The sequence below is a fragment of the Mustela putorius genome, unplaced genomic scaffold, assembly GCF_011764305.1.
Source record: "Mustela putorius furo isolate JIRA1106 unplaced genomic scaffold, ASM1176430v1.1 tig00000224_pilon_pilon_pilon, whole genome shotgun sequence".
NCBI classification, from domain to species: domain Eukaryota; kingdom Metazoa; phylum Chordata; class Mammalia; order Carnivora; family Mustelidae; genus Mustela; species Mustela putorius.
In genome coordinates, this window is record NW_025421321.1 from 12,456,124 (window position 1) to 12,478,249 (window position 22,126).

At 49.9% G+C, this 22,126-nt stretch overlaps 1 protein-coding gene across 1 annotated transcript in view; it reads right to left on the reverse strand.

Annotated features, from left to right (window-relative positions):
- The window catches only part of EPAS1 (endothelial PAS domain protein 1), an 83,689-nt gene that overhangs the window by 7,396 nt on the left and 54,167 nt on the right, over nt 1–22,126 (reverse strand). Inside the window, exons 3-9 of the mRNA XM_004752997.3 lie at nt 19,721–19,872; nt 19,221–19,305; nt 15,632–15,750; nt 15,327–15,532; nt 6,733–6,839; nt 1,415–1,562; nt 525–739 (exon numbers count right to left, since the gene is read on the reverse strand). Coding sequence (XP_004753054.1) covers nt 525–739; nt 1,415–1,562; nt 6,733–6,839; nt 15,327–15,532; nt 15,632–15,750; nt 19,221–19,305; nt 19,721–19,872 — 1,032 coding nt within the window. The remainder of the gene's footprint in view (nt 1–524; nt 740–1,414; nt 1,563–6,732; nt 6,840–15,326; nt 15,533–15,631; nt 15,751–19,220; nt 19,306–19,720; nt 19,873–22,126) is intronic.

Consider the following 22,126-nt stretch of genomic DNA (forward strand, 5'->3'; position numbering starts at 1 on the left):
AATCAAGAGTGGAATGCTTCACCAACTGAGCCACCCAGGCGCCCTGTGGAGAGGCCCACATTATTTTAAAAAATAGTGGATATGAGGGCATCTTTTCTCCCTCCACATTTCTGGAATGATTTCTCCTCCTATTTCAGCCTGGCCCTCTACCTAAGCGGCACTCTGTCCTTCAAGGCCTAGGGGGACATCTGCCCTCTCCATGCAAACACAGCAGCGGCCTCTGACCATCTCTCTCGCTGCCCCGTCCCTTATGTCAGACTCCCCCCGCCTCTGCTGGACAGCCCATGGCTCAGTCCCCACAAACCCCGCCAAGGCAGCATTTTGCAAAGTCCAAAGCAGGACCCTCTCACTCCGTGCCAGACCTGCACATTGCTCTTCGGCACTCAGCACAGAATCTGGCTACCAACAGAGGAATCACAGGGCCAGGGAGGGGGCAGGGGTTGAGGAAACACTGAAGCCGGGGAGGCCGGTTACAGTAAGGAGAGAGGGTTCATCAGGCCCCTGTTTGGCTAGGAAGCACCCACCGAAATCCAGAGAAACGATGACATCTCCTGCAGTGGGCGCCAGCTGGGCCAGCTCCTCGGGCTCCTCCTTCAGCTTGGTGAACAGGCAGTTACTCTTGTCGGACACTGCCACCTCCCCGCTGCTGTCAAAGATGCTGTTCATGGCCATCAGGTGCGGCTTGAACAGGGATTCTGTCTGGTCCATGGAGAACACCACGTCATTCTTCTCAATCTCACTGATGGGACAAGAAGTGTCTCAGACCTTCCACGTTTTCTAGCAAAAGCCTTTTATATCCCCAGACATACAGAAAAGCAGACAGCTAACCCTCTTGGCTGAAAACACAGGTATGGACACGGTGCTAGGGTTTTGTAAGGCCCCGCGCGGTGAAGTTTGGAGTCATGGGGGCAGCAACCCCAAGCCTGCCCTCGGGACAGGGATGGCTCTGGGATGCTCTTTGATTACCGGGCAAGTGCTGCATTGTGTACATGGGGGGTGAGGCCTTCGGGTTTGTTTTACTCTAGCAGGGACCATCTCCAGCTTTCTCCCCAGGCACTAGGGAATGAAGCTGTTGCTCAGGATTTCTGGGAGAAGATGCAATCTCTTTCCTTGTTCCCCATTCAAAAAATACTAAGTGACAACTATGTATGCCTCCCCACGTGGGTCAGAGGCATGACACAGATGACAGATGGGGGGAGACCAAAAAAAAAAAGGTCACCAGGAAGGGCCACCCCAGGTGTCCTACAGTCCCCGAAACAGCCATGAAAATCCTCTGGGTCCCAAGGATTGGCACAAAGAGCTCGCAGAAGCAGTGCCCAGGGTCGGGGAGGTATGTGTCCTCTAGACCTGCTGCCCTCGGTCTGGGGAGCTCAGGCGCCCCGCACAGCCTGCCCCATGGCCCTCACGTGCTCACCTCAGGACATAGTTCACACACATGATGCACTGGGGCTGCAGGTTCCGAGGGTTGTAGATGACTGTCCCCTGGGTCTCCAGCCACACATAGCCCCCGTGCTTCGCAAGCATCCGGTATTGGCCACTCACCACCTGCCCTTTGGTGCACACTAGGGGAGGAGAAACAGAGCCCGAGGTCAGGGAGTCTGGGGAGCTCACAGGGAGGGTAGTCTACGGGGAAACAGACAAGACTGCGCACTGAGACACAATCCTCTTCTAGATTATTCTAAACACTCATTTAACACTTGCTGTAGGAAAGCACTGGGATGGTGTCCCACATAGCCCAGTCCAGAAGGCTTCATCTACTCCCATGAAGCAGGAATTAATACATCTCTTTAAAGTCTACCAATGTTAGAATTTCTGGTAGTTTTCTGAACGGTCCATCTACTTTCATTCCTTGGGAATTCATTCTTCAGAATCCTAGCTCCGAGCTCCTCTGATCACAGAGAATGAGAAGAGGCATGATAAAGGTGTTAGAAAATCTTGCTAGCATGGGGGCTCTGGGGAAGGAACAATCCCTCTTAGTTTTGGTTTCCTCATCTGCAAAGTGAGATGCTGACAAAAAGAACAGTGACGACGAGAACAGCGTTCCTAGGGAGCCAGCGTGGAGCAGCTGTTCATGCCGAGGACCGGGTCCGCCCGGCTGGCGGATCCCGTGCAGACCCGTTGATGGAATGTCCTGGACAACGGCCATAGAGGAAAAGCCCCCTCTTCTCCGGGGCCGTAGAGAACGTTGTGAGGAGTCCCCCGGGAGAGTATCCAGACTCTTGGTAAACACAGATTTGCACTCCGTTCTCCTGGTGGGTGCAGGGGCCACCTCCCTGTTCACTAGGCTTGGGAGGCTGAGGATGGCTGCTTGGTTCCTACTGATGCTGCTTGTGGCCCTTTATGTTTTTCGGGGCACGTTTTACCCACTTCAATAATGGAACAAGCACCGAGGTGCTCGAGTAGTAACTTACTTGTGTGCAGTGCTTTGTTTGACACTGTCTCAAGATGAGCTCACTGCTGCAAAGCAGTTACAACTGCCTGGCACCTAAGTCGTCCGTAAGGATCAGCGTCCCCAACAGCTCGTGTAATTCCCAATGACACCATGAGGGGTGTCTCGGGATACCTGTTTTTCCTCTGAAGAAACTGAGGTGGGGAACTCCACGGTCATTTGCTGAAAGGGCCCCTCAGTGGAAACAGTAGACGGGCTCACAGTCTACATGTCAGACTCCCGACCTAAGCTTTCGTGCTTTGGTTTTCCTTTTAAAAATCAACTTCAGGGGTGCCTGGGTGGCTCAGTGGGTTAAGCCTCTGCCTTCAGCTCAGGTCATGATCTCAGGGTCCTGGGATCAAGCCCCATATAGGGCTCTCTGCTCAGTAGGGAGCCTGCTTCCCTCTCTCTCTCTCTGCCTGCCTCTCTGCCTACTTGTGATCTGTCAAATAAATAAGTAAAATCTTTTAAAAAAATCAACTTCAGTGAGGTTTAGTTTACCTTCAATTTAAAAATGCAATCACTTGAGGTGCATAGTCCAGTGTGTTCTGACAAAGTGCGTGGGACTGTCACCACAATCCAAGGTAAACCACTGGGCCCTCAGCCCGCCACCTCCGAATTCCTTAGGCCTCCTGCTGCTCCATCCTCATGGCCACCCCTGGTCCCAGGCTCCCCCTGATCTGTTGTCTGCCACTATATGGCGCTCTTCTCTCCATCTGCATGTAAGTGGCCTCATACAAGAGTATGTACTCTTTTGTGTCTGGCTTCTTTTCACTCAGCATGTGTTCCAGATTCCTCGGGGTGCTGCCAGGACTCGGGCTTTGCTCCTTTTTATTGCTGAGCTGTGTTCCACTGTATGGAGGTACCATAATTGGTTTATCCATTCACCTGTAGATGGATGTTTAAGTTGTTTTCAGTTTTTTTGGTTATTGTGAATACCGCTGCTATAAACACTGGTGTACACATCTTTGTATGGACACATATGGTGGGTGCAGCTAGGGGGACAATGACCAGGTCAGTGGCTAAGTACATGCTTCCTTTGTGAGAAGCTGCCACATGCTTTTCCAAAGTGGCACATCACCCTAGTCTAGTCTTTTGGACCATAATTCTGGGCCACAGAGAGGATAGATACCGCCGCCTTTGGACAAAAAGGAATAAGCTCAGGGGGACTGTGATCTGCTTAACACGGCGTAGGACAACGGAGCAGGAGAACAGCACTTCCGGCCCCTCACTCTCTGGCTACGACCCCCACGCCGCCATTCACTGGGAAGCCTCCACTTGCTGTGGCTGTGGTCCTGCATCGTCGTGGGCTCCTGGGCCACTTCTGTCCTCCCCAGGGCCCCTCAGGTGCCCCACTGAGGCTCCCTTCCTGCAGAGAAACGATTCTTGCACAATTTCAAGTGCCTGGAGTTAACTTATTTAGACGGATCTTAATGCAGACAGAGTTCAGGGCTCCTATTCTTTTTGATTATGCAGTGCAGCGAGCAAAGGTCTTAACTGCATTTCTAGTGATTGCAGGCGAGGACCTGCTCTGCCAGCACAGTATAATTACACCTGCTTTCTACCCATCTGTTCATTAACGCCAGCCTTGGTGAGGGGCCTGCTCCTTGGGAGATAGGCCGTTTATAGCCTTTAATCTTGTTTTCCTAAGAGCACATAATGTCCTCACACAACAAAGAGAAAGCGCCCCCCCCCACAGCCCCTACCACCAACAGTAACGACGTATAAATTACTAATCCATTTGGAAATGATGGCTTTCAATTATCTAAATCTGGTTTGAGGACAGAGCTTCCCCAGTCATTTCAACAGTAAACGTTCACAGGCTAAAACACACATTCACGCGGAAACTCAGGATGCTGGTGTATAAACCTGACCCAGCCTCCAACTATCCCGCCACAGTAGTGTGACTCTCTGGTACGACTTTATTTGCACAAACCCAACCACACACACACACACACACACACACGGGCGGAGAGACAGAAATAGATGCTTTCTGTTTTAGCTGTCAGTAATCCAATTTCCAAGCCACACAGACTTCCCCTTGCTGGATTTGGGTTTGCTGGCTGGGCGTGGGGCCGCGGAGCTCTGGGCAGCTTTACGTGGCTCCATCAGGGGAAAAAGGGAGTCTGATTTCTTTTTGGGTTGTGAATTACCTTTAAGTGTGCCTAATACTTCAATGTACGGATTCAATAAAAAGCACCATATTTCCACCAGAGTCAGCACGAAACTGGCAAGACCAATTTTTATCCCAGCTCTGTTTTAAGGGTCAAAGATATTTTTTAAGAAGAAAGAGAGAATACTTTTTCTTTGCCCAGGGAGAAGTCATCATTTTTGTTCCTTCTGAGAGCAGTGCCTCAGCTCTTCTATCCCCAAAGACAAAGTATAATACTGTCCTCCAGGAATTCCCAGAAACTTTTACTATTGTCCCCTGCTTTGACTTCACCCTGGGCTGAGAAAAAAAGCTGGACGTTTCCCATTTCACACGTAAAGGAGGAAAGACCCAGAAAGCCAGGCCCTGGGGAATCTGTGGGTCAGCTGGGGCAGAGCCCTGGTCCCGGAGTCACAGGTTGGGATGACTTTGGGAGCGAGAATCACCGTGTAACAGAAAAGCATGGGGAATCCCAGCATGAAGGCTGGAACCACATCCTACAATTTCAAAGCTGGGAGAGGCTCGGGCTGGGTCACGTCCACGGGCACACAAAGCTGCCTTCACCTCCCCCGTCCATTCTCTGGGTCCCTGCATGGGGCTGAATCTAGGCTGGTGGCTTGGTTGGGTTTTGGCCAGACAGCATAGTGAAAAACTTCTCTGAGATATCATAAGGGGCTGTCTTGTACTTTCAGCTCAAACCCCAAAGCCACGAGGAAAAAGCAGAGAGACCAATTAGAAAGAGAAGATCTCACACCATCAGAGGACAGGAACTGTGCTCACATACAGTTTATGGGATTGCTGATCTGTGGGCTGCTCTGAACTCAGCTGTCCTAACCTTAGCACAGACGGTGGATTGAGAAACTATGGACAAACAGAAGCATCTCCATCTTCTCCCTTGCCACCCCAAGCCTCAGCTAATCCCGGGGGCCCAGGACCCGCAGGGCCACCGGCAAGCTTGTTAGACTTACCTTACCCATTTTTAATCCACCTAGAATCTTCTCAGCACCTCTGTCGGCACTGATTTTGAAGCATGCTTTCCCAAATAGGAGTGCTGCCTTGGGTTTATCACTGACTTAGTGCGTGCATTTTATCAAACACTATGCTAGATATTGAGGCTAAAAAGATGAGCCACCTGTTCCCACAGAGCCGACAACCTTCCTTTTTCTTTCGTTGGGGAGAAATCCTATATGTCTATGTCCCTCAGTGGGCTGAGTATAGTGGAATCGACCCAGAGTCCTTTGCATGTTGACGGGCTGCATGGATTCAAGGAGACTATCTTGGATCGCCTGTGAACAGGAAGGCTGCACTGGGAATATGGCCAAGTGAAGGCACTAGAGTTGCCCTGTCCCATGGGGTAGCCACGGTCAAGTCTGGTGACTGAAATTTAAGTAAAATTAAAATTTTCAACATTCAGTTCCTTGGGTGCACTAGACACTTCACACTGACTGTGCCAATGCAGAACATCTCCCTTACAAGTGCTGTCCCAGGATCCTTTCATAACTCGGGTTTCTTTCAAGTTGCAAAGCATAGTGTCCATGTGCCACCACTGGTTTGCCAGGACAGCCTCCGACTGGGTTCTCTGACCCAGCAAGTGAGCTGTTGGAGAACCAAGGCCTACCTCAATGTATCTGTGAAGTTGCTGCCTTGGTACCTTCACCTGTTGGGCCTCGTCCTCCCCCATCTTTCAAGGTCCAAATCAAGAGCTCTGTCCTCTCCTTTCTTGAACCTTCCCAGGCCTCCTCTTCTGCTTCTATAGCCCATGACCCAGCTGACCATGTGTCCTCTTGTGCTCTTCTCTACAGGGATGTCCCACAGGGCTGTGCCAACTGCTGGCCATATGGGGCGCTGGGTGAAAATGGAATGTGAGGACTGAGATTCAGCCCACCTTCCACTCTCTAAGCTGTGGGCCATGGTATGGGTGTGTCCCCCCCAGAGGAACGGGGCCTTTTTCTAATTTGCATCAAGTTGTCATCTGGGCTGGTGGCAGCCTTGGATTTCTAACCATCCTGAAGGGCACAGGTCTTGTCTGCCACCCAAGATGGTGGCTCTGTGGAGGACGGAAGCAGGTCTTCTCTGATCTCACTAGTGCCACACCTCATTCAAGGCCATATTCCACAGACACAAGGGAGCCACACAGGGTGCTCCAGGAACTTACGGTTCTGGTGACTTTTGGTCATGTTCTCTGAGTCCAGAGCATGGTAGAACTCGTAGGCTGAGCGGCCAAGCAGCTCCTCAGGGTGGTAACCAACCAGTTCTGTGATTCTGAATTTTTTAAAAAGCGAAACAAAACAAAACAAAATCATGTGGGAAGAGAGACCGTATGAATGTGGGCAGGGAGCTAGATCCAGAAGGTAAGTCAGAAGCACACATTCAGATGAAAATGCTCCAGGCATCCTGGTCCTCCCGTTCATCCAAGATAAAGAAAACATGGTGTTCAACCTGCTGCGGTGGCTCCAACCAACCTCCCTCCACTCTTCCCGCACTTTCTGAAATCGTGTCTGCAGAGTCGGGATTCCCTACGCCCGCCTCAGATACACATACACCTAGTCTCCCAGCAAGTCCTGGAAGGGGCTCTCATACCTCCGCCCCCCAGCTTTGGCCGAAGAGGGAGATCCAGGGGGAACAGACAGTCCAGTTGATGTCCACGTGAGAGTCCAGGGACAAAACACCAATGAAAACCAGGGCTCCAGATTACCAGATCAAGCTGATGCTAGTACTGGGTGATGTAAGTGAAAAGCAAAAATGGTGCGGCCTCTGTGGGGAAGAGTGTGGAGCTGGCCTTTGTCTGTGTGGTAAGCAGCGAGGGAGGAGAAACCAGGGCAGGAGAGCCCACTCTGCCTGTGTCTGATCTTTAGTCCTCTGAGTACTCTCCCTCGGGTCCTGCCTGGTGACCTCAGGTACTTCTCGGACATTGGACATCAGGCTTGCCTACCTTGGAACTTTACCTGCCCCTCCCCATTTCAAGGAATGGGGATGGGCAGGAAGCGCTGAGAGGAAGAAATACAAAATCAAGGTATTAGAAATGTGCCTCCTCATTACACTCTGATAGATGGGCAGCTCTGAAATGACAGGGCTCGGCCATCCCAAGTGTCCCTTTCTTCATCCTGTAACGTGTCTGGTTTCATGGGAAGTGGGCTGAAAACAGACAAATGTGGAGAACCATGAAGGATCACTTAACACTCTGAGGACTCTTTTCTCTATACCAGAATCATTAAACTAAAGATGCCCCACCCAAGAACCACCAGATTACCCACTTTCCCACATCACACCTAAATATCGTTTCTTGCAAGCTTTGCTGTCTCCTGCAGTTTTTCTAATGGGCTCACTGTCTTGTTTACTTGGCCCACCACAAGTCAGAAGTGATGCTGTACTCTTATGATTATGAACTCTATTTCAGAATGTAGGACTTCTGAGTCCTATCATGTATCCACACTGGAAATTAACGACACAGAGGGGAAAGCAAAATCAGAGAGCAGAAGCGGGGACTCCTTGGTTTCCTGTCCTTATTCTCTCCCCGCTCCAAAGGGCCTCTACATATGTCTGCCAGAATAAATCATTCTAAAATAGGATGGAAACCCTATTTCCCTCCTGCTCCGCCCCATTTAAGCATCTACAGCTTTCCCTATTACCAACTGCTATTGACCACTGTCGTTACCATGATCCAGAGTCAATACAGTCTGTCTAACTTCCAGAACCCCCCAGAATCTGGTCTCCAACTTCCATGCAGTGTGATTTTGGCTAACCAGCAGTGTGTCTTACATCCTGTGTCCTGGCAGACTGCTCCCCTTGGAGTTCCCCACACCCCGCAAACCCATTCTTGCTGTAGAGCCTTGACGTCCTCTCTTCAGCCCTCTTCTCCGAGCCCCAATGACCACAAGGCTAGCTCATGGCCCAGCCATCTCCACAGAGACATCTCTGATTCTCCCAGCCCTCAGTGAAGTCTCCTTCTCACTGAGTCCTAAGAGGCAAAACCCATGTCACAGACAATTACTCACATCCTAGGCTGCCAATCCCTGAACATAGGGACCACTTTTTCCTTTGGCCTTCCCTACAGTGGGTACTCAGTAAATTCTTGAGTGGCTGACTGGCAGCTCTATTCTTAGGACCCGAGGTACAACCAGAGCCCCACCTTCCCCAGCACCGCTAAGGCAATAAAGCTTTACTCTCTCTCCTAGAACGTGATTAACTGTGTCAATGCATGTCAGTGCGTGTATGCACACGCACACAGCTCTCAGCGGGACCCCTCACGATGTTTAATCCATCCTTCCTTCATCCTGGAAGCTGTGCCTGGTGTTGGCATGGTCAGAGAAGAAAAAAATTCTCTCCCTCAATGACACTTAGGACTGAAAGCCTTTGTCAAACAAGGGGCAGCCCAAAGGGGCTGAGCAGCTTAGGCCTCAGCTGATTTAGCCCAGCAGAGATTTCCAGTGAGATTTCAGCAGTTCACGTGTAACGGCAAGTTCACTTGCACCTGCTGGTGTCAGACCGGGGGGATCTGTCCCCTTACTTGGCCCGGAGCAGAGAGATCTCTGAACTCATCAGCAACAGACATGTTCCTTGGTAGCCTGATCCTGGGGCTGGGGCCCAACGGCCCCTTAGTGAGGTAGAGACTGGGGCAGAGCACAGAGATGGTAGAACAGTGCTGGCCCTCTCTTCTCTACAACCGAATGGCTTTCCTATTGGGTCCAGTCCTTTCAAGCTTAAGCCTGGGAATAGGAATTGTACCAGCAGGCCCTGGTGACAGTGAGATGGCCATTAACAAGCTTGCTGATTTGCCAGATACATTGCTTCTGTTCCTGGGCAGGTCTAGAATTTTCTAGAGACCCTCCAAAGTGAGGCTGCTCTAGAAAAGATACGGCACCACTCCCTGAAGCAATAAACTTTTCTTTCAAGATTAGAATCTTTAAAATGTTCAAAGGAAATGTTTATTACCACCAGCCTCATAATAAACCATTTAAAAAATCTAATTACTGTACCATACATTCAAAGGCACACAATGGGCATGTTTGGGAAGTGTACAAACAAACCAGGATTTCAGAATCGCCAGCTCGCTTCCCAGGAGTGGCCTTCATTTATCTTGTCAACTAAAATAAATATTTAATGTCTCCTTCTTCATTCCTTTAAACAGACTACTATAAAAACTGGGAAATACACACACCCCAAACACAATTGAAGAACGTTCGAGTTGTCAAACTTCACAAAGCCAGGAAACCCCAACTTGAAGCTAATGGTCATTGGCCTCCATGTGCAGGCACGCAGACGCCAGTGGGGAGGCTAATGAACCCAGCTTGTTTATAGGGTCAGCTCCTCTGGCACACAAGGGCCTTCCCTGCTCGTTTCCCCGGGTCCCAGTCCTTGCGGAGCTGGGCTATGATAACACAGTTTCATCTGCTCTCTCCATCAGGGGCAGGGAATTTTTCTTTCTTTCTTTCTAATTAAGAGCCCTGACTCACTGGGAAATTTAAAAAAAAAAAAAAAAACAGCCTGGGGTCACCCATAAAGTTAAAGTCAACTCAGTAGGGCTGTTCTGTTTTTGAGAAGTGGGAAATGTAAAAGGGCTTCATCTACCAGATTTCAGAAGCAAGAACAGTGTTAGAAGGACGAGGTGAGGAGAGAGATGGAGACAATGATGGGCAGCCATAGGAGGCAGAGAGAGAAGGAAGAGGAAGAGAACAGAAAATATAGAGGAAAAAGGTCATTATATTCTGAAGTGTTATGCCGAGTAGATATGTGGGTCAGACCATCGGGCTTCAGACTTCAGCATTAGAGATGTCTTCATAACGTAAAATGACAGTTACTCATTGTCCTGAAACTGTTTTTTACCCTTAAGTGCTCAGAGGCTCTTTTCAGCATGGATTCCCTGCGCCCGAGTGCCCGGAAGGAAACGGCTCCCTCAGCTACAGTGTCCATGCCCTTGCGTCAAGGGGCAGAGGGAGTCCAGTAAAGGCCTGGCTATGACGGCTTGCCCCCGTTCCCGGGAGACCACTGAAGCACGGTGCACACGGGACCGGCTGCAATTTCTACCCCTGCTCCCTACACCTGTAAAGGATTTGCTAAATCAATTCACCACATAAACTAGTTGGGTAGAAGAGTACTGTAAATTACTTAAGAGGATGAAAGTTTTAAGGACTTTGTAACCACCGATTTGTTTTCCAGAGAATGCATTTGCTATTTAACCATGCTTATCTGAAAGTCTGCTTTCTTTCCTTCCCCCCTTCTGGCGATGGCCTCTCCCAAACAGCCTGATTCTCCTCATTCTGGTTTTTGTAGGTGCTTATAAGCCTCGGCACAGCCCCTCCTTAATCATATCCAGAGTTCAGTGCTTTCTGCTTTAATACACTTTTACCCAGATTTTGCTTGCTTTAAACAACATTTTTTAAGCCCTGTGTTTTCCTCACATGGTATATGGGTATGGGAAGCCTACACAGCCGCTCTGTGGTTCAGGGGCAATCCGTTTCCATCTTGTTGGGGTGATGTGTTTCAGGTGTGTTGCAGGTACTTTATGCCCAGGAAGACTGCCCTGGCTCATCAGTCCTGGACCACCCCTGCTCTGAGTGCCACCAGATGCCACAGCTGCCTTGTAGCACCTTGAGACACACACGCAAGGAAGCAATAGTTAGCCTTGAACTACAGCAAGAGACGAGCAGATCATGTAGAAGGAATCATTCTTGAGTCAGGAGGCCAATCACACCTGGAAATACACTGCAAAGCGAATTTGTAGAGGTGTCACTTCTAGGAGTATTTGGAGCAGGTTAGACAGGATAATACATAAGCATCTCCCAAATACGTGCCCCAACTCTGGGTTGATTTCAGAACACTGTCATTCGGAGGAGACACAGATGCACAGGGGAGAGTGCTTCAAGTTCCTTGTAACTCAGGGATTTAGAGAAACTCACGACGCCTTCTCATATAAGATGTGTGCGGAGAGGCTAATAATATGTCTGCAAGAAGATCTGGAATATACTATATAGGAAACTAGAAAAGTACCTGTAATGTATTAATCTGAAAGGTCTCTCTGGTTTTTAAAATGTCACCCATCCTCTAAAAATAGTACAAAAAGAATTTTTAAATGTATCTCATTATGCAATGAAACTATATAATTGTTTACTACTAATTTGTCTGAAGTTAGCCTATCTTCTTCCCAGATTTCAAAACTCTTGCCTTCCAGGTGTTTTGATGTATATGTATCTTACAACTCATGGCTCTAATTTTCTCCACTGACCTTCTCTGTGAGGCCCAGCTCTTCTCTCACTATTATCTGTACTCTTCCCGACTTCTCTGAATAAAAATAATTCATCATAAACTTAAGCCACAGAATTTGAAACACAGGCATCCTAACTTACCCGATTGATTAAACTCCTGGTTTTAGGATGCCCTATGTCGCCTTGATTCAACGGTCAAACAGGGCTGCCTTCAGCTGCTTTAACTAGAACAATTACATGATCCTCTCTTTGTTAACCTGAAATTCTCACTGTTAACGGTGGCACCTTTTCTCCTTGTTGATACTGATCCTATCGACACAATATGCTTGGATAATTTATTTCTTGGATACAGGAAGGTGTCTACAACGGACAAAATCACAGTGGGATCATGGGAATCCCACTGCCGGCCCCATCTTCCCTGATGCCGGGCTCCCTTCACAGTGACCCCCTTTCGCCACTAGGTGGCACCTCCCCACGAAGTTAGGAACCACCCCCATTTTAGAGTTAAACTATTTGGGAATAACCTCTCTCCCGAGTTTCAGGGAACGGAATGCTCTATTTTGCACCAACCACTGTGGTTCATTAAGCGGCTGGTGTCTTGATCTCTCAACTCTCAGAGATCAGGAGAAAGCTCTTTTACTACTTGGATAGACTCGTCTCCCGCACAGGGTTCACTAGGCACCTGGCACGTGCTCAGTAAACAACAGGTTGTTCTCCGGCTGCTCGGTACTTTAGGAAAGGGAGAGGAACAGCTCTGTGCGAGTCATAAATGGGACAGTTCACCATCAGTCACAGTGATAACCGGGACATCCTCCTTTTGCCTCGCCACCACACTGCTCCCCTTGTCGAGTCAACCACATACATGGACACGGGACGGATGTGCAGGGTCACAGAATTTAATGTTTCCTTGGTTTCAAGCAATTATTATGAGACCTCATACGGTCCTCTGACCCTTTATTAAAGAGGAGCAGGACACATGCATTCTGAGCCATCGGTGTGCCTTGACTCAACCCCAGACTCTCAAAACCGTTTGTTTCAGCTCCCAGTGACTCTGGGAACCTGGGAGTTTGATGCCAGGTTTTCTCTCCCTCCCCTCTCCATTCTCCCTTCCCTTTTCTCCATGGGCATTATTCATTCTTTTATTCATTCGTTTGTTTATTTTGTCTGTGGCCTTCATGCATTGAAGAAAAAGTGCTAACCTGGCTTTAAAAGTGATTTTGTGGATTCCGGTTGCCTTATATTTTCATCAGATTCTTTCCATTTGCCTTACGGGAAAGTAATCCCCTTGTGGAAAATCGTCGCCCCGCAATGTGTGTTAGATGTCATCAAATCTAGTGAATTCTTAGATTTAATGGAAAGTGGAAAGGACTCCCCGTTAGCTATGATATGTAAATGTTGGTTTTTGAAGCACTGATCTCAGAAGGGGTATTAAAGAGACAGAAAGAGAGGGATGGAGGGAGGGAGAGAGAGGGCACATGTGTGCACGTGTGTGTGCGCACACCTTGCCCCATTCTAATGAAAGAGCGAGAACAAAACAAGCTACCCAAACCAGAAAGATCCCAGTCTTCATCAAAGCAATAGAGAAATAGCACTTAGGGATCAAGGACTTAAAATAGTCACTTTATAAACTGTCTAAGCCATGTCTGTGTCCTTGTTAACTAATCTGCTAATCGGTTAAACACAACTTTCGTGGGGCCCAGCACTCTGGGTATGCAAGCACCCCAGCATTCAGCCCTCTAGCACCACTGAACTCCGAGTCTGGGCCATGTAATTAGGTCTTGAAAGGCAGGATTCTGCTGAAAATGCAATGTGTCCAGCAGCTCTGAAACACAGTATCGCCCTCCACACTCTGAGTCACAAAGCCTTAAATCACAGGTTCTTCCGCGCCAGTATCGACTCCGCCGACAAGCCCTGAGCCAGACAAGGCAGGCAGGCCTCGCGTGGGTCTCCCCGCTCCGTGGCCGCTTCCTCTCACCCCACGGTTGGAACAGTTCCTCCTGTTTTGTCCCCTCTTCTATCCCAAGCAGCACTGCTTTTGGGAAATGACCCGAAACTCATTCAAAGCAAGGTAATGAATGAAGGACAACCTCCGATTACTCTTTCCAGAGATTTTTTTTCTTCTTCCCTTTAAAAAGGATCAAAGTCTTAAGCTTAAAAAAAAAAAAAAAATCCCTGTCTTCTATTAGCTAGAGATGATACATTATTTCTCAGGCTGCAGGGTCTTCCCAGGGCTTATGGGATCACACCACGAGGAGGAAGCTTAAGTGGGGCTCACATGGTCCCCAGCACCACAACCGCTGCTCTGGGCTGGATGGTGAAGGCATCCACAGCGGCACCCCATCCTTGTGCCAGCCCTGGGGGCCACGTGCTGAGATTTCCCGTGCCATCTCGACAGCCTAGAGAGGGGTACACATTACAGAAGTGTGTCTTCTGTCCACAGGGTTCATTCGAACGCAGAGCCTCCATCTGAGAAACGACCTTACACACAGGATGGATTTCTCTAGAGCCTGCCTTTGGGACAATCTTTATCTCCAGTCTGCATCCTGATCCCAATAACAACACTATTAAGCACTGTAATCAATGCTGACTGGGTCAGAGTTCCAGGACAAAAGTCTTCATACGTGACATTGTCTCCCTCTGAGGTTACAGCACCTCCTTCTACTTAGAGAATGAGCTGCTGCCTCCAAGAGCCTGGGGCCCAGCACCCCGGTGGCCGAAATGGGGGGACAGGAATGACTCAAGGATCCTTTCACAAAAGTCCTTTGACTTTGCCTCGAGGGGAGGCCCATTCGGAGAAGGGGCATATACAATCTTAGGTGCTCTTTCTACAGCTTTATAATAAAGAACAACTTGTAGTGAGGATAACCACTCAAACCAAACACTTCCTGTTGAGCCTGAGCCTAGGTCATCTCGCCAGAGCTGATATTCCGAAGCACGTCACTCTCCCGCGGGAGAATTTCCAGTGGGGCCTGGTGTGGGGTCTTAGAGTCCAGCTTGGCTTCCTTCATCAAAAAGCCTTCAAAATTAGGCTAAGCGGTGGCTGGGATGGAGAAGACACAGAAGGAGCAAAGGCTGAGGGACAACGAAAGACAACAGTAGAAGCCACGCCACTGTGGGCCAGTTTCCAGGCCAGACCCGAAGCTCCCAGCCGGCCTCTGAGTTGCCAGTGCTGAGGGACATTGCTAGACGCCGGTTTCCATTCCCAGGAGCATTCCTGGAAATTTCCTCAGGAGCCTGACACGTATGTGAGAGACTATGCACCCACCACAACAATGAGCAATGAGCCACACAGCAGAACTGCTCTGGCGTCAGCCCCTGGCGTTGCCTCCATGGGGAGCCACCAAATATGGCACCAGAAGCCCTGCAGCTGTTATGGGATGACACAGTGACACACGTCCAGAGACTTGTACCCAGCGATGCAATATCCGTGCCCCAGACCCATACCTTCCCCCGCCCAGGCACAACCACACACACATACACACACATGCACAAACACACAGGTAGGAAAGAAAGCCCGGCCATGGAACACACACTCCCGGGCCCCCACCTGTCGTCACAGTAAGTGAACTTCATGTCCATGCTGTGGCGGCTGAGGAAGGTCTTGCTGTCCAGGGGGATGTCCATGTGTGACGGGTGCTGGATGGGCTCGCACATGAGGATGAGGCAGGACAGCAAGGGCTCCTTGTAGCTGCAGAGACCGCCGTGAGGGGGGCAGCTGCTGTATACCTTCACCTGGCCAGTGCAGTGCAAGACCTGGAGACCAGCCATGGAGGGTCAGACACAGACCAAAGAGAGTGGTCTCGGGGCGGGGGCGGGGGAGGGGACTCCAACCTGGGCCTGATGTCATCCTACCTTCCAGGTGGCTGACTTGAGGTTGACGGTCCGGCCTCTGCTGGTGACGGTACACTTCATCCTCATGAAGAAGTCCCGCTCTGTGGATGTGTCTTTGCTCTTCTTCCCAAAACCAGAGCCTGCAGGGGGAAGGGTGGAGGGTGCCGGGTGACCGTGGCTTTAGGTTTGCATTCGGCAGAGGTGCCCTGGGGCCATCTTTGCTGGGAATGTATGGTTTGTTATTTCCTATGGATCTGCTCCCTTAGCACCCGTGGCCTGCCATGAATTCTGACCATGATCTTGGCCTAGGGACTAATGTTTTCTCATCTCCGGCTTATTCCCCCAACTGGAGTCTAAGCTCCGAGGGCTATTTCACTGTTTTGTTTCCTCCTGCATCTAGTACATTGCCAGTGCTCACTTGACAGCGGCAAGGCAATGAGGGCCTAGAGGCCATAATCTGGGCACAGCGCTCGTGTGGCAGGCCCATGTTCCTTCCCAGGAAGTCCAAGGGACAGTTTGGGTGAGACCACCGTCCCCTCATGGGGATAACCCTCTCAGATTAGAAAGGTCTCTCAACACCCCTGTTTCATCTTCAGGCCTGTCCGTCATGAACATAATCCTTCAGTACCCAGTCTTCGACCCACCGCAACTGCACTGGGGACACTACGTGTCAGCTTTTCCCTAAAGTGATACGTGTCAAGGCTCAAGAGAGACCCCTGGTCCAAGCCTCCTGGGTCTGGTGAGCAAGTTCACTCTGAGGATGAACTCAACATGGATCAGAGCTTTTCTCGGCCAGAATTAAATAAATCACCAAGGCAAATGACACAGCCTCTTTCCTGATGGGTCTCCCAATGCCTGCTCACTCAGAGCTTTTCCCACTTTCGGTAAAACAGAGTGACCAATGCAGTAGAGTCCCCATTGTCCACGCCTGCACTCTGCCTCCACCACCACCATCTCCAGCCTGGACCTTCCCAGGTATACTCCTGCCCCCCGGCCAGCATCACAGAATAAGCCAGAGCCTTTTCTCCACCCCAAATAGTCACACCCCTCCATAAACCTCTAGAGGGCCATGATTTATTTGACAGATGTATCCCCCAAAAGCTGTGTCAAATGAACTTTGCCTTCTCTGAATCTGTCCCAAACATCTCTAGAGGAGAACCTACCAAATAAGACAATGAAAGTGAGAAAATGAATCTTTTTTTTTTTTTTTTAATTTTAAAGACAGACCATTCTTCCATCATGACTATAAAACCATCTCTCCACAACTTAACGATGTTCCTTCCAGTTTTAATTCTCCCAGGTGGGGTCTGCCTATCATGAAATATTCTTGTATCCTAGGGTCTGGACCTACACTGAGGACCAGTTCAGGTGCTGGGAGGAACCAGGCTAGCGATACTCGTTTGTGGCCATGGCATGGGTTACTACTGTGGCCTAACTTGCTAACCTCTGGAGTCTCCCCATTCTGCCAGTTGATGAATCTTTCTAAATATTGCTTCAGTCAGATTACCCCAACCCTGCTCAAAAACTTTTCAAAAGCTCCCGTCTGTCTACAGGATAAAGTTCGAGGCCTTCCATCCAGCCTTCAAAGCCTTCCACAATCTGGCTCATGGTCTTATCTTCCTCTTGGTGTTCACACTAACCCTTTGCTTCCAGATCATGAGTCCACTCAGGCCGGTGCCTTCAATGAGGATTGGCTGATTCATGGAGTTTGATCCCGAGTCCTTGACACATGGACCAAGAGACCTAACGTTCTACTCAGACAAATATAGTAGAATCGGCTATGAATCATAGAACTTGAGAGCCGGAAGGTCCTAGACTTTGCCTGGTCCAATACCATTCAACTAAAAGGAGAGGTTCTGAGGAACAGGGCAACGCAGTGACCTGGTTCAGGTCTCATGTTTGGACTGAGACTGGGACAGTGGCTGAACTCAGACTGAGAACCAAAGGGCTGAAGAATTTCTGGAGTACAGAAGAGGAGACTTCCTGATTTTTGTAGGTTTCCAGCCCATGCTTTAGGAAGAGATGCAGAAAGTCTGATGACTCCTGCCTCACATAAGAGATGAGATTTCTTGGAAGCACAGAAAAGCCATGAACAGCCCTATGGACTGTCCTCTAAGAGCCAGGTGGCCTGAGGCCTCGAGGCAGGAGAGCAGAGGGGCTGTATAAGAGCTCCAGGTGGAGCAGGGGCTGTCATGCTGCTCTTTTTGAGTTCAGTCTGTCCCAGAGCTGGAAGCACCTGTGTTCGGCAGCGCCTGTGAGAACGAAAGCTGGGCCTTGCAGGCTTGCTGCCGTGGCCTCCACCATTCAGCCGGACAAGCACGCGCCCCCCCAGTAGCAACAGGTGAGAGATAGAAAAGGAGATGGACAGACGTGGGCATGATGTGCTCAGGACCATGCTGGACTCTCTGGTTCAGAAGGGACCATGAAGGTCACTGAGTCCCCCTTCCTCTCAAAGCCTTAGTCCACTTGACAATATCCTCATCCATGCATTTGCCTGAAGGTCCCCAGAGACAAGAGATGGATGCAACAGCTCCAATGGTCATTGCAAAGTGCTTTCTGCTTATGTGGCCCTCCCATCCACAATCATCTGCTGGTTACCCCCTACCTGCCCCCGGCCCCCCGCAACAGGTAGGGTATAGTGTATGAGATCTCGTCAATCTCTTCTCCATCAAAAACTATTGTGGGTCTTATCACCAGTTGTGGGACTTATCCTGCTGTGGGTGTTATCACCAGGGGACCAGATTCATTCCTTGGCTCCCAGGGTATCTAGGTTCCAAAGGTGTCCCCAGTGAGTCACATGTGCCTCCTGATAATCATCACCTTGTGTACTTCCCTCCTACTCTGAGCAGGCATCGGCTTATAACTCCCTCTTAACAACAGAAAGAGGCAAAGGGATGTTGGGCCAGTCCCAGGACTCAGCCTTCGGAAAGTCTGGCAGCCTCTACTTTTGCACTTTGGGAGCCCTGAGTGGACATGTCAAAGGTCTGGAGAGGGAGGGGCTCTGGGACTCCATGGAGTGAGAGGGAGATCCAGTGCCCCCAGCAGCAGAGTCCCAGCCTCCAACTATGGGCCGTAAGGTCCCAGAGGTGCTGGGGAGCCATCGTAGTCATTCCACTTTGTACGGTCCCCAGACAATGGCAGCCTTGCTGATACCACTTGGAACAAAAGAACCGCCCACAGAACCCATAGAATCATGATGGGTAATAAAATGATCATTTAGGTCACCATGTTTTGGGTGGTTTTTTTTACACAATGATAGACAAGAGCAATCAGTTTCGTGAACATTTGGGCAGAGATGAGTGTACTGGTTTGGGTGATGCCATCTGGCAGAGACGCTGGCCTCTCAGGTGTTGAGACCTAACCCAGAGGACTGCCTTCCTCGCATGGCATCGGGCACCATGGAGGGCCAGCTGGAGACGGTTCGGAGTACAAGTCCTTCCGGGGTCTTCCATCTCATGCCACAAGCTCTGCTGGATCTTTTATGGACGCCAGTTATTTTCTGGATCATGAGGACTCTGATCATCAACCCTATGTTTATAGACAAAAAGAATGCAGAGCCCCTTCCCAGGTGGTGTAAGAGGGAAGGAAACACACAGCAAGAATACTTTACCACTTTTGAGACTCAGGTTCTCACGAATCTCCTCATGGTCACAGGGATGAGTGAAGTCAAAGATACTGTGTCCTGTGAGCTCCACCTGTTCCAAAAACAAAGTTGGGCTTCATTATTCCCGCTGCTGCAGAAGTCTCCAGGAAGCAGCTGAGCCACCTTCCAGGCTGGGAGACAGGGAGCAGACTGAAGTAGGTCTTTTGCATCCCAAACCAGAGCTGTCCACAGACACGCGGACTAAACAAAGGACCGCTGCTGCTGACAGAGGCTTGATTCCCAAGGGCTGCTTTGTTAATCTAGCGGACAGAGCTGTCCACCAGCAAGGCTTGCCCCAACACCAGAGGCTGGGACTGCATTCCTGAGGCTTGTAGCTTGAGGTCAGAGAGAAACAGGGTGGGCCCAGGCAGGGAGAGGTCAGGAGGAATGTGACCAGAACCCTCTACTCATGTTTACCCCAAATGGAAACATTTTCCCTTTCTGAAAGAGCCAGAGGAGGAAGTCACCTGTGTGAGTCCCATGAACTTGCTGATGTTTTCCGACAGAAAGATCATGTCGCCATCTTGGGTCACGACGGCAATGAAACCCTCCAGGGCTTTCAGGTACAAGTTGTCCATCTGTTGGTTAGCTTCAGGCTCAGACTCACTTTCAGAACAAACTGGAAAGAGGGGGGGGGTCAGATGGCTTACAGGAATGTGGGACTAAGACAGATGTGACTGGCAGAAGACCCTCTGCCAGAGACACGTCAAAAGCATTACGTGGACTTTTCCGGAAATGCACACTGGCAGTCTAAGTGTCTGGCGCCTGCCCAAGCGGCGGATACCTGATAAGCGCCACGACACAGAGGATACCCTGAAGGGGCTGTGCAGGCAGTGAGGCTGTCGTGGCAGCATACTGCTGGGACTAGAGGTCATGGATGTGACTGCAGTCACAGTAGTACGAGGAAGCGTAGCCTTCACCTCTCACACACACTGAGCAACGACTGCACATCAGGTACAGCCCTGAAGCCAGTATATGATCTCTGTGGTGCCTGTGAGGTAGGTGCTATTCTTTGTCTCGTCTCATAGACGAGGCTTAGAGACACGCAGTCGGTCCTTTGCCTGAGGCTGTAAAGACTCTGGTTCGCGGGCTCCGGCAGCTGAATCCAGCAGATACACTCCTAACCATTAATGGGCTTTGGAGTCAAACAGACAAGAATTGGCTACGCCTTTGGCCACTGACCTCTTTGAACACCAGTTTCCTCAACAGCCCAGTGGAAATAATAATTTCCAACTTTTTGAGTCATAAGGATTAAATAAGTATTTATAATGCCGCAAACACTACCAGTCATGGTGGGTTTTCTTCCCCTCTGCTCCCTCTAGGACACCGTTGCTGCCCTAAAGGTGCTGAGAGCCTAGACAGGGGATGTGCAGCACACAGAGCCCCAAATCTAAGTTTGAGACTCGGGAGCAGAGCTGCTGGTAACTGAAGAGGAGGGGAGACAGTAAGTGCTCATGAGCTCAGAGGAAGAGGGGGTCTCTTTGATGTGGCCAGAGACACCTGTTCCACAAAAGGGCATTTGAAGAGGCTCATAAATCACAGGCACTCACTCTGTGAAGCCAAAGAACTTTCTGGGCCAGGTTGGGCTGGGCAGACACCAGGCAGACATGGAGGTGCTAGAGCCTGGAGCAACCTCCCTCCCCAGGGACTCAGGAGACCCCCTATCTGGCCAAAGGGGAGCTCCATTCCCCAGACTTGGTAACCAGGCTGTTGAGGTGGGTATCGCGTTCCAGAGCAGCAGCATCTCAGAGCACTGCTTTCCGGAGAATCGCCTGGCAAAGGCATGCGGATGGTTTGCAGAGAGACAGTGAAGACTAGAGGGGCAAGAACCACATGAGGGGGCCACTGTGCTCATGGCAGGCTGGAGAAGCATTTGCTGGGGACCACCTGGGGAACCCACCCCCCAACCGACCACTGTGAGTAGCCCTAGTCTCTCAAGTACACTTCTGCCAGCTGCCCCAGAGCAGATCAAATGTAGACTCAGCTCTTGTCCCAAACAAAGTGCTCAGGCCCCAGGCCCTTGGCTGTTGTCACCACCACATTACTTAACTCCAAACATACTTTTATTAAAAAATTTGCATTCCTCCAGTACAAACATCATGCCAAGCAGACCTCATTTAACTTATAGAATAAGGGAAACAGAGAGTAATTTGTCTGTTATAAAAGTTAGTATTTACTTAACTAAAAGGCATCTTCCAACCTGAGACTATTCTAGGGAATGTAAAATACAATTAGATTTCTGGGCCACTTGGGAAAAAAAAAATGCATGGATACGGTAAAATGAGGTCCAAGGGCCTCTCTGCGAGGGCACCGGGTTTATTTGGTTCTCTTTTCCCTTGAGCCCCTAAATTTAAGCTCTGGGCTATATGCTGCTATTCCTCATGAAGAACAAATCCAAATTAGGAGAGGTCTCTACCAAAGGTCTTCAGTGGCACCACTGGGGACCAGCCACCTTCAGGACATGGGATCAGCAAATGTGCCAGGGTCACAGAGGAACAGAGCGGGCCCATCCAGGGATGGGTTTGCCTTTAGAGCCAAGAGTTGGGCTACAGAGAGTAGTATCCTGGTGACTTCCTTTCCATTTTGCTAAAATGGTGGAACAAAGGAGGGAAATTCTTTCCTCTTCACACCCTCGCTAGCTTCTGGGAAGGGAGACCATCTGGGGATGGCCTTATGCCACACACATCCCCACACTTGATCCCTGCTCAGGGTTTCTGCCAACTAACTAGTCAGCAGAACTTTTGACGAGCCCAAGTTCTGGTGGCAGTGTGGCCGCTGCCAATATTGGTGCTTCAGCTAACGGCCATATTTAAATAGGGGCTTTAGGATGTAGGTAATGTAACTCAGTGCTTTCACGGTTGAGCGTGTACCAG